Below are 16,234 nucleotides of genomic sequence, written 5' to 3' on the forward strand. Positions count from 1 at the left end.
TACAACTACTCAATGATTTTTCAAAAAAACAAGCCTGAAACCCTTTCTAAAGACTGGACATCTAGTGGAAGCCATAGGAACTGCAATCTGGGAGCTATTTATTTGTATATCCCATAGACAAGCAATGAAATGGACTGTGACCTCAGAAAAACATTTTCCTGATGGAATTTCCTCGGGCTTTCGCCTGCCATATCAGTTCTGTTACACTCACAGACATGAATTTCCGAACATTGCCCCCTAGCCCTAAGAGGCTTTAGTACTTTAAAGTTTTTTTACACCACTGATTACAGTGACACTCAACTATATGCCCTCAGCTGCGTGTGAGTAATATGTGAGAGCAAATGCCAACTATTTGTTTTCAGATGGAGAAAAGCAACTTCACCATGGTAATGTCATGACATTCTCTGTATTTTCAACAAGGCGGAGAGGAACGGTGGGGTAAGAGCCTAAACACATAGCGAGAAGAGTGTCTCAAAAGCACCCATGGAAAAGGGGAAAATGGCCAAAGACTTTTTTATTTTCCGTTGCTGAATTCATTCCCATCGGCACCGATCCTCATCCTGCATAATGTTTTCATGAGTAGTGTGTGTAACGGTTTTCTTCCTCCCCTGAAGAGGTGAAACAGGGATCGGACCAATATGCAGCGTGGTTATTGTTAAGCATCTTTAATAAAGACGAAAACCGTGGAAAAACCGAAACAGTCCTAACTGGTGCAAAACACAGAGACAGGAACAATCACCCACAAAATACCTAAAGAATATGGCTGCCTAAATATGGTTCCCAATCAGAGACAACGATAAACACCTGCCTCTGATTGAGAACCACTCCAGGCAACCATAGACTTACCTAGAACACTCAACTGAACACAACCCCATAGACTACAAAACCCCTAGACAAAACAAGACACATAAATCACCCATGTCACACCCTGGCCTAACCAACATAATAAAGAACACACAGAAATACTAAGGCCAGGGCGTGACAGTGTGTCTCAGATATCAAGGCACAGGAAAAAAATGTCACAAGTCCAGTTTGACCCAGAAAGCCAGGAGAGAGTGGGAGTGCTGTTCAGATACACTACATCAATCACACAACAGTACACAAACACACACACACACACACTAGTTACATTCTTTCATCAGGTTCTTGAATTCTTTCAACGGGTTCGAAATGTGCATAATTGAGCCTTCAAGTTGTTTCCAACACGTTGACCAGCCAATACTTGTGTTGTTTTTACACACACCTGTAACAGCAGTGTGGTCTAGTCACAGACTTGAAGGATTCTGCCCCCATGAGTCATTGTCTGATACTGTATGTGTCAGTTATAAACTTTACTGGAAATTCCCTTCAACTGGAGTGGATGGAGCAAGCGGGGATTGCTCAATAACGTGCTGTAGTAATTGCAGCAATAATTCTGTGTTTCCTCATAAGGGTTCTGTCAGAATTTAAAAGAGGAATTTTAACCAAATAAACAATGCTAGACCGCACTTGTCTTGATCTGAGACCTGTTCCCAGAATGATTCAAAAGTACATAAAAAGTCAGTCGTTCTATCTTGAAATATGAATACATGGGAATATGCAATGTCATTGAAGTAACAGAACAAAATACCACCTCAACACATTCTATGTGATCCCTATCTATAGAAGGAATTAATCCCATCCAAATACAACCCTATCCAATTGCATTCCTCTCCATCCCACCTTATCGTATTAGGCGGTATTCCATTCTGTGCCACACTATTCAATACCCCACTATCCTATCCCAGTTTACCTCACCCCTTTAGAATTCTACTCTCCTCTACACGGTTCTATCATGTCCAGTTTCAATCCCATGTTATCTTATTGTTCCCTCCGAGCCTCAGGACAGAAACCCAGTCCTCAGTGAGATGGCCTCTCCCCCTACCCTCTCTTAGAATAAGTCATTCAGTGTAGTAATGCTAGCCTGCTTTGTCTATCACACAGCTCCAGGAAAGCTCCTTCCTTCCACAACTACTTTTGTACCCACAACCCATGGGGCTTTAACATTGGTTAACTGAAGCCCGCCCGAGTGCACAGACAGCAGGACATTTTAAGACCAGCGATTTTGGATTCCACTAGAACCAGGAATGGCTCCTTTCAATGTCCATTATTTCAAAGGGACACGCCACTTGACATTCCTTTGGAAGTTCACAGGAAGTCTGCCACAATGGGGGCAAATAGCCAGAGGCTTGTTGGTAACAGGCGGAGACAAAGAGAGGTGAGGGTCGGGGCGAGAGGAAGTAGTGGGGAGGTGTTAAAAACAAACAATGCTTTTAATGAGGGTGTCCACATTCAAGGGGAAACTCAAACATGCCTTGAACACCTTGTTGACCTTGTGCCCGGCCCAATTTTTTTTTTTTACCTTTATTTAACCAGGCAAGTCAGTTAAGAACACATTCTTATTTTCAATGACAGCCTGGGAACAGTGGGTTAACTGCCTGTTCAGGGGCAGAATGACAGATTTGTACCTTGTCAGCTCGGGGGTTTGAACTCGCAACCTTCTGGTTGCTAGTCCAACGCTCTAACCACTAGGCTACGCTGCTACCCCGTATTACGTACGTCAGGCGGCAGGTAGCCTAGTTGTTAGAGCGTTGGTCCAGCAACAGAAAGGTCGCTAGATTAAATCCCTGAGCTGAATAGGTAAACATTTGTTGTTCTGCCCCTGAACAAGTAAGTTAACCCACTGTTCCTAGGCCGTCATTGTAAATAAGAATTTGTTCTTAACTGACTTGCCTATTTAATAAACATATTACAAATCGCCATCCAGACAACTTGGCTATGTTAATAAAAAAAAGTATGTTTAAGAATACCCACCACCACTCAAAACCACCCAAAACGTGGAATGTGTGCTTTAATAAAGGCGGGACAGTGAATCCCAGGGGACACACACCTGAGGAAATGCATTGTCAGGATGTTTGATGGTATTTAAACAGAGAGTAATGAGCTGTTGGCTGTGTTCAGCAAGGCACTACGTCGTGGAATGTATTATGTAGGACTGTTTTCACCTTCCCAAATTTTGAAAATGCCAATGTTTATTAGGTTTGCCTGGGAGGTTTTGATGTGTTGCCAAGAATACCCTTGCTTCCAAAGACCCTGATTCCAACATCAGAAGCTTCATCCGACAATCCACATTTCCTTCAAAATATGGACTGGAGACTTGAGTTGTTGGTTCAGCTTCCTCCCTCTCCCAGCCTCACCTTAACCATGAGAGGTAAAAAGAAAAGACTAAACTTTCTCAGAACAAGTGCCTGAAGCCAGTTTCCGCATACCGGCAGAGAGGTTGGCAAAACAATTGGCTAACTACGAGTTTTGATTTTTCAGTAGTCCTTTGAGGTTTCTGGCCAGTGTTTATGGTTGCTGAAAGGTCAGTAAAGGAGAAGGGTCAGTATGCATTTGTCACAGTTCGTTTTGGGCTATATACGCAACATCTACGCTAATTTGGGGGCCAGGCTGAAAGGCAGATTCCATCTTCATAGCCTTTTGGTCCATAAGTAACAAATAGGATCCATTTACATAGACATTGAGTCCATTGGGGCGGCAGCGTAGCCTAGTGGAGCATTGGACTAGTAACTGAAAGGTTGCATGTTCAAATCCCTGAGCTGATTGGGGAAGGTAGCTTTCTCCTGGCATCCGCAAAACCAAGATTAGCCCGTCGGACTACCAGTTGGTGAAGCGTGATTCCTCACTCCAGAGAATGCATTGCCACACCTCCAGAGTCCAATGGCGGCAAGCTTTTACACCACTCCAGATGACGCACGGCATTGCGCATGGGGATCTTAGGCTTGTGTGCGGCTGCTCAGCCTTGGAAAAACAATTCATGAAGTTCCCGAAGAACAGTCCTTGTGCTGAAGTTGCTTCCAGAGGCAGTTTGGAACTTGGTAGTGAGTGTTGCAACCAAGGACAGATTATTTTTATGCGCTATGTGCTTGAGCACTCAGCGGTCCCGTTAGGTCAGCTTGTGTGGCCTACCACTTCGCTGTTGAACCGTTGTTGCTCCTAGACTTTTCCAGTTCACAATTAAAGCACTTACAGTTGACCGGGGCAGCTCAAGCAGGGCAGAAATTTGACAAACTAACTTTTTGGAAAGGTGGCATCCTATGACGGTGCCACGTTGAACGTCACTAAGTTCTTCAGTAAGTCTATTCTACTACCAATGTTTGTCTATGAAGATTGCATGGCTGTGTGTTCAATTTTATACACCTGTCAGCAACAGGTGTGGCTGAAATTGCCAAATCCCCTCATTTGAAGGGGTGTCCACATACCTTTGTATATATAGTGTTTTTGAGATTTGAACCCATAGTCCAGCAGGTGCTACTGTTTGGAATTCTCTACAGCATGCATCATGTATTGCATTAGGCACAAATCCTTTTTATGTCCTGGTCACGGGGAAGACAGAAGCCACAGATTGCAATGGATAGCTGCCTACAGTATATACACCTCTCATCACCCCACTCTGTCTCCTAACTGCTCCCCAGGTGCCGATGACGTGGTCGCAGGCAACCCCCCTCTGATTCAGAGGGGTGGGGTTTAATGCTGAGGACATATTTCAGTTGAATGCATTCAGTTGTGCAACTGGCTATCCACTTTCCCTTCCCTTCCTGTCCTGCTGAGATGCTCATCTCACACACAAGTCGATGGCTACACTCGGCACTAGATACATATAGATTAGTTGTGTAGAGTCCTGAATCTATAGACTTTTTCATTAGCTGAAACCTATAGCGCCATATTGACTGAATGGTTACATGCTCAGTTGGTTACATGCTCAGTTGCTTACATGCACAGTTGCCCTTGAATGAAATGTGTCAAAACAAATCTATAGATGTTATATTACTACACACTAAATATCTGCAACGGTATAATATCAGACAGACAATGAGAGATGTTTGGAAACTAGGAATATTTACTTAAGTCTTAGACATTGTCCGCATGTTTTCATCTTTATGACATGTTTAGGCCTATGTAACTCCTGCCTGCTTATTTCTCTATAATGAATCGCTTTGTTTATGATCAGGAACAAATGCATAAGCATTGATGTTCCAACTCCATAACACGCCATCCTCATGGTTGTGAGTAGAACTGCAGTTATTCAGTTCGTCCTCCACCTCCCCCATTGGAACCGTGTGGTTTACGCTTTTGATCCCCGAGGGACCTCGCGCGCTCTACATTCCAGGCATTCCGACTTCAGTCTCTGCTCAGTTACTTATTATCTCTCTGTGCTCGACAACCATGTCAGTGTAGAGCAAGTTCTGAAAAGAGTAGACAACAAAACTCCTTCTGGAAGGACGAGAACGATTTAAACGAAACATTGTGGATTACTTTGGCTTAATTTATTTTTTATTTTTAAGTTATTAAAAACGTTTCGCTGGAATGCGAGTGTGAACTGGTAAGAATTGTTACGTGTGTGTGTATGGGAAATGTGCGCTTTCGGCTACTTTGTAACATTTAAGCCTTGAATTGTAGCCTAATACTTAGCCATTGTGCGTAAACACAAGTTCACAGAAGTTATATTATAGTTAATCATTTCTGTGTACGCTACACCATGAGTACTTGATGGTTCCTATTCCTAAAACTGTTTCTATGTTTCTAGAGCTATTTGCTTGGCTCCTCTGTTAGAATGGAATTTCAAATGCAAGTTTTCCCTTCGTCGCAAAGTTACTTCTATGAAACTTTTCACGAACAACAAACATTTTATCCATAATGTTGTGGATTTAACAAATGTAGTAATTGACACAAGGCAATGCATGGAATGACATCACTCAAAAGTAGTGAATATATTGTTGATTTTTACTTGACTTCCTGTAGGCCTTGAGGAATGTATGGGCTTAAAAAAAGAATATTAATTGTTTTTTGCAGTCTACATTATTCTACAGTAATGTTTTGGATGACCACAACATTTGCGTTATGCAAATGATTGACTGGCCTCCTGTTAATGTTGTATATGATCAAGTATCCAGTTTTAGGTGTAGGCCTACTTGCCAGTTCTTATTACCTGTATTCTTATTGATTTTCATTGTTTTTCATATTCTAGTTTCATGGTCATCCATAAACACCTCGTCTACCCCTGATCACCAGCTTCGAACAACGGAACCAACATGGCGTCTACAGAAGAGCCGTCTGGCACGGTCCTGCACCGCCTCATCCAGGAACAACTACGCTATGGCAACCCCACAGATGCCCGCACCCTCCTGGCCATCCAGCAGCAGGCACTGCGCGGAGGCAGTGGAGGGTCCCCTGGCGGAGGACCAGGGAGCGGAGCAGAAGAGGGCCCCAGTAGAAGCCCCCGCTCCTCCCTGGAGAGCCTCACCCAGGAGGACTCTTCATTCCTCCAGTTGTCCACCCGTCAGGAGCCCCAGGGCCAGGAGCACCATGGAGACTACCAGCACTCGGAGAGCAGCTACCAGCTCTACCAGCTCCACGGAGAGGAGCTGCCCACCTACGAGCAGGCCAAGGCCCACTCCCAGTACCTGGCTCAGCATTGGGCACCCGCCCCGGCCCCCCACAAGCAGCTCCGCGAGGGGACCCTCCTGCGTGATGCGGACTACCGTGCAGCGGAGGAGCTGATTGAGTTAAAGCGAGGGCACGTGCGGTCGCTCAGCGAGCGTCTCCTGCAGCTGTCTCTGGAGAGAAATTGTGCCATGGCGAAGTCGGAGGCGGCGAAGAGCTCCTCACAGAGCTACCCAGAGCTGGGTTACTACGCCCCCCCACAAGGCCTCCAGGACCAACACATCCCACACCCAGAATACTCATCGGTTACCATTATGTCCCAAGGTTATATGCCTATCCACGCTCAAGAGCCCCAGTGTGTGTACAGGGACATGCCCCAGTCACTCCAGATCCAGCAGCACAGGTACTAAGGCATTTCAGCAGTTGTGTGTGTGTGTGTGTGTTGGACATATAGAAAGATCATGCAAAGGTGTACCCACTGTTTGATTGTCATTGCCCTGAATCAACAGCCATCACACATTTCATAGTGTGTTAATTTCTGTGGGCAAAGCCGTGCGCATAATGGACTTCAAGCCGTGTGTCATTGGCTATATGTCATCGGTGCCTTGCATTCCAAACCTCCTAGCATGCGTTGTGAGTCATTACATGCGCAGGTTGGAATTCCAATTGCCTTTCTGAGAACACTTTGGAAGCCAACCTACCTAGGGTGGAGTTGATGTGTTCAGTCTAATATAGGGTGCTTGTAATACCTAGGATGCCTAACAAATGTAGGTTGCTCACGTAACCACGGTTCTATGAGCTAAGGGGCTATCTATATTAGTCACACTCATCGAAAGAATGTTGTAGTTGAAAATCTTTGGATATCTAGTGAACTCAACAACACACGTCCTTCCTCACAGGTATGCGGGCCCAGGCAGATTTGAGCCAAGGCAGATGGACCTGCTGGTGCTGGAGAACGAGAGGCTGAGACAGGAGCTGGAGGGCCACCGAGAGAAGGCCTGCCGCATCCACAAGGTGAGAACTGTTCTCCTTTTTTGTCCATCTCGAAGATGGCGACATGACATTGGAATGGTTTGTGCCGTTGTATGCGTGAAGGACTGATGTTAATTTTGGAGGACCTATTCACGAGATACAGGACAGGTGCATATCAGACTTTTTTTCACGTTTTCCTCAGTCATCAATGCATGATGAACTTTGAGTTACACAAAACACTTAACTTCCCAAGTTGGCATGCCCATACTGAATAACAACGTACTGAAGTCCACAACATGTGCCACTTAATGGAGGAAACACAAGCCAAGTAGCACTGTGCAGCGACCCCAGACACACTCCCCTATCTGTATATGGGAGATCATTACAACAGCTGCTACCATTGGCTGTACATAGAGACCCCATAGAGCCCAGAGGCTGTTACTGTATCCACACTCCCTGCATTGTTCTGCAGATGGGGGTCGTGCGTATGTGCTTGTGTGCCCTTTAGTTACAGAGAGGCCATAGATTTTCGGTCCTATCCAGGGAATGTCAGACAGCAGTCGATGGGTTTGTAACCCCTGGCACAGCTGACATGCTCAGAGTGCCGAGACAGAGACATTCTGCTAGCCGTGGCAGGTGGCAGGTCTGTGTGTGTCAACTGAAAGGACTCTATTGTACTTTGATCCCACTGCATTTTCACTTTTCATCAATCATCCTTTTTTTAATCCTCTTTTACTTTCATCCTCTTTCAACCCCATTTGTTTTTGTCACTTTTCGCGTCTCTTTTCGACCCTTTTTATTGACCAGCTCATAAAATGTTCCTGACAAAACTGTTTACTCCTCTTGACAACCCCATGTCAGTATGTTATTGTCTACTATTATGAATCAAGATGGTGGCAACAACACTGACTGATAAGACTTACCCCATTTATCTTGGTAGATAGAGCTAGATTGAGGACTCATCTTTAAAATGGTGGAAGCCCTCGATGGCCATGTCCATGCTAAAACGGGTTATATCCATCTTTCTATCTCTATGGTGAATGCATAAACTGCTGCTGGTCTCCTTTTGGAGTTACGTCACCCCGCCCCTCGTGCTCCCTCAGCCTTAAAGAATGATAATTAGCAGGGTTGGAAAGTTTCCCCGGACTGTCGGGCCACAGGCCTGAGTAGACATGCCCGAGTGGCTGCTGTAATGGTGGGCGTCTCTACTTTTCCACTTCTTTGCCTGTTTCGGTTTCCACAGGCACAGGCATGCACACCTTTCCCACACTGGCAACGTGCCCAGACCTCCATCTCTCTCTGTGTGAGTGAACTAGCCACACCTGGAAGGCAAGCGTGATTGTTAGATCCCAGGAATGCAGATATAAATCAGCCACACACACAGGGAGTAGTGTTTGCTCAAATTCCTCTGGATTATACTCGTATAGTGCTTGTACTGTGTATACACACAGTATGTAGACTATGTGCCCATATGTACAGAATGTGCTCCCAGGGATATTTATGTATATATGCCCATATGTATATACAGTTGAAGTTGGAAGTTTACATACACTTAGGATGGAGTCATTAAAAGTAATTTTTCAACCACTCCACAAATTTACTGTTAACAAACTATAGTTTTGGCAAGTCGGTTAGGACATCTACTTTGTGCATGACCCAAGTAATTTTTCCAACTATTGTTTACAGGCAGATTATTTCACTTATAATTCACTGTATCACAATTCCAATGGGTCAGAAGTTTACATACACTAAGTTGACTGTGCCTTTAAACAGCTTGGACAATTTCAGAAAATTATGTCATGTCTTTAGAAGCTTCTTATAGGCTCATTGACATCATTTTTAGTCAATTGGAGGTGTACCTGTGGATGTATTTCAAGGCCTACCTTCAAACTCGGTGCATCTTTGCTTGACATCATGAAAATCAAAAGAAATCAGCCAAGACCCAAGAAAAACAATTGTAGACCATAAGCCTGTTTCATCCTTGGGAGCAATTTCCAAACGCCTGAAGGTACCACGTTCATCTGAACAAACAATGGTATGCAAGTATAAACACCATGGGACCACGCAGCCGTCATCACTCAGGAAGGAGACGCGTTCTGTCTCCTAGAGATGAACGTGCTTTGGTGCGAAAAGTGCAAATCAATCCCAGAACAACAGCAAATGACCTTGTGAAGATGCTGGAGGAAACGGGTACAAAAGTATCTATATCCACAGTAAAACGAGTCCTATATCGACATAACCTGAAAGGCCGTTCGGCAAGGAAGAAGCCACTGCTCCAAAACTGCCATAAAAAAGCCAGACTACGGTTTTCAACTGCACATAGGAACAAAGATTGTACTTTTTGGAGTAATGTCCTCTGGTCTGATGAAACAAAAATGGAACTGTTTTGCCATAATGACCATTGAAAGGTTTCGAGGAAAAAGGGGGATGCTTGCAAGCCGAAGAACACCATCCCAACCGTGAAGCACGGGGGTGGCAGCGTCATGTTGTAGGGTTGCTTTGCTGCAGGAAGGACTGGTGTACTTCACAAAACAGATGCCATCATGAGAAAGGAAAAGTATGTGGATATATTGAAGCAACATCTCAAGACATCAGTCAGGAAGTTAAAGCTTGGTCGCAAATGGGTCTTCCAAATGGACAATGATCCCAGCATACTCCCAAAGTTGTGGCAAAATGGCTTAATGACAAAGTCAAGGATAAAGTCAAGGTATTGGAGTGGCCATCACAAAGCCCTGACCTCAATCCTATAGATAATTTGTGGGCAGAACTGAAAAAGTGCATGTGAGCAAGGAGGCCTACAAAGCTGACTCAGTTACACCAGCTCAGTCAGGAGGAATAGGCCAAAATTCACCCAACTTATTGTGGGAGCTTGTGGGAGGCTACCTGAAACATTTGACCCAAGTTAAGGCAATGCTACCAAATACTAATTGAGTGTATGTAAACTTCTGACCCACTGGGAATGTGTTGAAAAAATTCAAGCTGAAATAAATCCTTCTCTCTACTATTATTCAAACATTTCACATTCTTAAAATAAAGTGGTGATCCTAACTGACATAAGACGGAATTTTTACTAGGATTAATTGTCAGGAATTGTGAAACTGAGTTTAAATGTATTTGGCAAAGGTGTATGTTAACTTATTTCTACGCCTGAACCAACTCAGTTCTACGCCTGAACCAACACCCCCACCCCCTGCATCTCCAACGCATATAAAGATATTAAACCAACAAACAAGATGGCTGACCAAAAATGTCCTCCTTTCCCCTCTTCCTTCTATCTGTCCCTTCAGTTGGAGCAGGAGGTCCAGAGGGTATCCAAGGCCCATGAGACTCTGCTGCAGGGCAGCTGTAAGAGGGAGAGCCTGGAGCAGACCTTGAGGAGAAAACTGGTGGACGAGATCAGGAGGCTGCAGGAATTCAACAGAGACCTCCGAGGTAAGGACTACAAATAACACAAGCTCTCTGGTTTGTTAGACATTGACTGGCCAGGCTTGTTTGTATTTCGTTCATGCCCCAAAACTGGTCCAAAACCATTTTGGGGGATTATAATGGTTTATATTAGAGTGGGACTAGGGGCATAGAAATATTTTCACAAATCTGTTTTAGTGTAAGTGTATAGCAGTTTAGAAATGCTTCCAGTTTTCCTAAACTTTAAATATTTGCTTTACAGAAAGCCTGGAGAATGCGAGAACACACGCCGCCAAAGAAGTGGAAGCTGCCGACCACAACCAGCACATCATGACCAAACTGCTTGAGCAAAGTAAGTGTGTCATCCATTCCATCTCTCTCACACCACTCCAAGTCTTAGACCTTCAGCCATGTCACAGGATTGGAGCATAGCACGGCACCTTGTAGCCATGCTACATCCTCTATGCAGGAATTTTAGTTGTATAACCTCCGCTTATCTGGTGAGAACGCCTCAACAGTAAACACATGTAGCCTAGCGGTTAGAGCATTGGGCCAGTAACTGAAAGGTCGCTAGTTTGAATCCCAGAGCAGATGAGTGAATTGGTCCATGTACCTTTGAACAAGGCACTTAACCCTAATTGCTCTATCATCGCTGCTGATAATGGCTGACCCTAACCTTGACTCCCCTCTCCGAGGGTGTCTCGGGAGTTTGGATATGCAAAAAACAGGACAAATAGAAGCACCCACCAAATTATTATAATGTATTATCAGAAAAGGAATTATTAATGACAAAATACAGTTGACCTAACATCAGGTTCCTAGGGTTGTTGATTTACGTTGTCATTTTAAGCAGTGGGCCTTCCCCAAGGCTAGATGGGGTTGGAGGTGTACGGCCTTGGTTGGCGGAATGTTTCTTGTTAAGTGGGTCAAAGGGATAGGGGCTGCCCGCATCACTTCCTCTTCCTTTCCCCTTGACATTCCACGAGTGCTTGGGCAAATGAGGACCATCTGCCATGATGGGTGAATGCTGGGACGTATTAGCAGGGTTAAAGCGATGGTGGTGTGATGGCTTAAGACAGTCCAAGCTCTAATTTTCACCTTCGAAATAGCTCCATGTGGCCTTAGAATAAGACTGTTTTTCAGGTCTCGTGTTCAGCCCAGTACACAACACTAGCTTTTCATTGATGTATCTTCTAAATGTATCCTATGTGTGAATGTTGTACAGTTTGTAGCTTTTTGGCTATACCATATATAACCTTCTCTTCTCCTCTTTCTTCTCCTTCTCTTCTTCTCCCCTCTTCTTTCCTCCCATCAGACGAGGAGCAGCAGTTTGAGCGTGAGCGTGCAGAGCGAGAACTCCAGCGGCTCCGCAACTCCGCCGAGGAACAGTGCCTGAGGGCTGAGCAGCTGGAGGAGGCCCTGGAGGCCCAGCGGTGTAGGGGACGGCAGCTGGAGGAGGAGCTGCGCCTCAAGCGGGCCTACGTGGAGAAGGTGGAGCGGCTGCAGACCGCCCTGGCTCAGCTGCAGACCACCTGCGAGAAGCGCGAGGGCCTGGAGATGAGGTTGAGGACACGCCTGGAGCAAGAGCTGAAGAGCCTGAGGGCGCAGCAGAGGCAGTCTCACCCGCCGGGTGTGACGGTGGGCCCCCTGCACGAGCGTCTGAGGGAGAGAGAGGAGTGTATCTTAGCCCTGGAGGCAGACATGGTGCACTGGGAGCAGAAATACTTGGAGGAGAGCACCATGAGGCAGTTCGCCATGGACGTGGCCGCCAGCGCCGCTGCTCAGAGGTAAGGGTCAGAGGTTAAAAGTTAAGGGATTGATCCCTCAAAGGTTGTATTCTGTATGCACATACAGGAGAAAACATTTTCAAAACATGTAGGCTAAATGCGTTTTTATACTTTTTACCTGCATCCATTTCCTAAAAGAATGTATTTCCTCTGTTCCAGAGACACAACCATCATCAACCATTCCCCCTGCCACTCTTCCAACAACAGCTTCAATGAGGTCCTGCCTGTATCTGACTACAGAAACCAGGAGATGGAAAACCGGTATAAAGATTACACTTTTTTTTCTTTAAATCTATATTATTCAGAATGTATAATATTATTGCTGTTATGATACTTTGTATAATAAGTTTAATGTACTTTGTTGCATCAGATGGCGGCGATTGGAGATCTGACTCAATATTTCTCCTGTCAATAGGATCTGTGCTCTCTACACCCAAATTCTGGAGAAGGATGCTGTCCTCAATATCCTCCACCAGCATTTGCACCAGGAACAGATCAAGAAGGATGGGTCTTGTTTGCCTGCCACCACGTACACTACTGTCAGCACGGCCAAGTGCACCAGCATAAACAAAAGTAAGGATGAGGGTCAGAGACGAAAAAAACTTTTTAAAAAATCTATTACTTGTGCTTCTACATCTGCATTGCTTGCTATTTGGGGTTTTAGGCTGGGCTCTGTTCAGGGGCCACTGTTGTTCTCTACATACATGCAACATAATCAAATATTAAGTAAGGAGTTATTGTAAAATATAATTATAATAGTAATGAGCATTGAAGTGGATTGAGGTTAGAATGTCGGCACCTGTTTATCAATGAAATGCGTGCCAGTGGCTGATCTCTTTCATGTACTGCGTTGTAGGTAAGAGTTTGTCAGACGACCAGACTCTCTCTCTTCTCCGGTGCTCCTCCCCAGCTCACCCCAGCCAGAGCTGTGGATCAGAGGATGGCGCTAAGGCCAAGGAGCCAGCCACTGGTTCTAACCTCAGCATTGGTGAGTAGTCTATCTCTCTCTCACTCACACACGCACAGTCGCCCAAACACCCAAACCTTTCTCTGTAACTGCATCACATGCTGTGCCCTGGCAGTCATTGATTTACCAACCATACTCCCGTAGAAAGAGCCAATCGGCGATGGCTCTGTAGGTTAGAGGTCATTTGTGGGCTGCCGGAATGTGCTATGTTGTCGCACTTAGACCCGAGGATTGACTACACGTGTTTACCCGACTGGATCATCCCAATTTGGAAACGTCAGCATGTTTCTTTGGTTTCAGATAATGTACTGTAACTGTGGCTTATTTTTCCACTGTTTCCACTCCTCTAACACGTTTGCCCTCTTCTATTTTAAAGACAACGCTGCTGTGCAACAACATCGTGCCTCCTCCTTGAACACATTAAGAGGCCTGGATGACTTGGAGGCAGTGGAAATCTTCATTTGAGGAAGACTTTTGATCCTTGACAAGAGATTCACTCGAGGGTAGTGAACTCTCGGAAGCTGTGCAGAGCAACTGACTACGCCAATGGTCAGAGTTTCTCTGAAAAATGGACGGAAGACAAGAATGTTGAAGAATGAGAGGCGTATGTGTGGAATAAGGACGTGGGCTTTCACATTTAGAGGGGAGCGGTGCTCTTCCTCGATCTCTTTCTCTCTTAGCCAGGTGGCTGCAGGCTAGCTGTCTTGGTATATGAGACTGTGAAACTTTTGAGGTACTTGGGACAGTATTTCAGTTTTGTAACGGGAAACATCCCACTGTACTCTCAGTGTATGCCAAAGTATTTATATTTTCTGTGTACAACGAGTTCAGGAACTTATTCCCAAATATGAACTGAAGGCTTCACGCTTTTCCAAATAACCTTGTCTGTAGAATTTATCTTTGGACTTTTGACTGGCAAAAATGTGCCAATCTGGCCACATTCCTGTGCCATGGAATTCTTCAGAGTTAGGAGAACAACTCCCCCATCTCTATAATTGAATAAAAATGCCAAAATCTTAAATGTTCATATTTTCCTTGGCCATATTCCCTAAGCCCCAGTAGCTGTCTCTACCACAGGAAGTTGGTGGCACCTTAATTGGGGACTGTCATGGTAATGACTGGAGTGGAATGGAAAAAAAATACATATATGCATGGTTTCCATGGTTTCCATGTGTTTGATGCCATTCCGTTTGCTCTGTTCCAGACATTATTATGAGCCGTCCTCCCCTCAGCAGCCTCCACTAGTCTACAGATGTATAAATAGTTGTGATACAGTATGCAATGTATAGTCTGGTTTTTCTATTCCGACTTCTAAACATGAGGCCGGCGAGACCATTCTCAGCCTGGGGAGGGTGAAGAGTTTGTTTTGTTGCTTTTCACCGATAGTTTTTTTGTATTGTTCTTCATGTGTATTTTCTGATGTGGTGAATCCGCTGGTCAGATTCACCACATTGATTAAGCTGCAAACTCCACCAATTGGTTTTCGTTTACTGTGAGCCTTTTTCTGAACTAACAGGTTAATATATTTTATACAGACGTTTCTCTAATTATTTTAGATATGTTGTGCTATGAACAGAATGCCAAAGATTATTTTTTTTGTGTTTTGTAATTTATGTGCAGACAATCATGGTTATGTCCAGCTGTCCAACAGATAAAGCGTTGACCTCAAGCAAAGACATTTCTGTTAACTCCTAACAATATGAAGGTTGTGAATTTGAATTCAAACATTTCATGAAGCAATAAAATATTATAATATATAGCTCCTGTTTTACTTTGACATGTTTTATTCCTGAAAAAAACAACGATTTTGGTGAGTATGAATTTGAAAATTTGTTCTGTTGGCGGTTTTATTTTCTTCACACTTTTTATTTCCCTCACTTTACCTCTCATCTTCTCTTGTCACATTCATTCCTTCCAGAGAGTGAGAGAAAGAGAGAAATAATGAGGGCTCTCGTTAGTTAATGAAGGAAAACCTCTCTAAAAGGCCAAAACCTAGGAAGAAACCTAGAGAGGAACCAGGCTATGAGGGGTGGCCAGTCCTCTTCTGGCTGTGCCAGGTGCAGATTATAACAGAACATGGCCAAGATGTTCAAATGTTCATAAATGACCTGCATGGTCAAATAATAATAATCACAGTAGTTGTCGAGGGTGCAGCATGTCAGCACCTCAGGAGTAAATGTCAGTTGGCTTTTCATAGCCGATCATTAGGAGTATCTCTACCGCTCCTGCTGTCTCTAGAGAGTTGAAGACTGGTAGCACGTCCGGTGAACAGGTCAGGGTTCCATAGCCGCAGGCAGAACAGTTGAAACTGGTGCAGTAGCACGGCCAGGTGGACTGGGGACAGCAAGGAGTCATGCCAGGTAGTTCTGAGGCATGGTCCTAGGGCTCAGGTCCTCCAACAAGAGAGAGAATTAGAGAGCATACTTAAATTCACACAGGACACTGGAGAAGTACTCCAGATATAACAAACTGACCCTAGTCCCCCAACAGAAACTACTGCAGCATAAATACTGGAGGCTGAGACAGGAGGGGTCAGGAGACACTGGCCCCATCCGATGATACCCCCCGACAGGGCCAAACAGGAAGGATATAACCCCACTCACTTTGCCAAAGCACAGCCCCCACACCACTAGAGGGATAA

General features: G+C 44.8%; 1 protein-coding gene across 2 annotated transcripts; it reads left to right on the forward strand.

The window, feature by feature from the left end:
* Window positions 1-5,073: 5,073 nt before the first annotated feature.
* Window positions 5,074-15,352, forward strand: LOC112227121 (angiomotin-like 2a). 2 transcript variants are annotated; one of them, XM_024391967.2, is made up of 10 exons: window positions 5,074-5,401; window positions 6,091-6,865; window positions 7,362-7,476; window positions 10,722-10,866; window positions 11,102-11,191; window positions 12,155-12,626; window positions 12,786-12,887; window positions 13,042-13,199; window positions 13,483-13,614; window positions 13,970-15,352. In XM_024391967.2, exons 2-10 carry the CDS (start codon window positions 6,111-6,113, stop codon window positions 14,056-14,058), a joined length of 2,058 nt encoding a protein of 685 aa, XP_024247735.1. In that variant the 5' UTR covers window positions 5,074-5,401; window positions 6,091-6,110; the 3' UTR covers window positions 14,059-15,352. The 2 variants fall into 2 exon arrangements, with proteins under 2 accessions (XP_024247735.1, XP_024247734.1); XM_024391966.2 differs by having other exon boundaries at window positions 5,075-5,401; window positions 6,047-6,865.
* The last annotated feature ends 882 nt before the right edge of the window (window positions 15,353-16,234 follow it).

Source organism: Oncorhynchus tshawytscha, linkage group LG28 (genome assembly GCF_018296145.1).
Source record: "Oncorhynchus tshawytscha isolate Ot180627B linkage group LG28, Otsh_v2.0, whole genome shotgun sequence".
Lineage (NCBI taxonomy): Eukaryota > Metazoa > Chordata > Actinopteri > Salmoniformes > Salmonidae > Oncorhynchus > Oncorhynchus tshawytscha.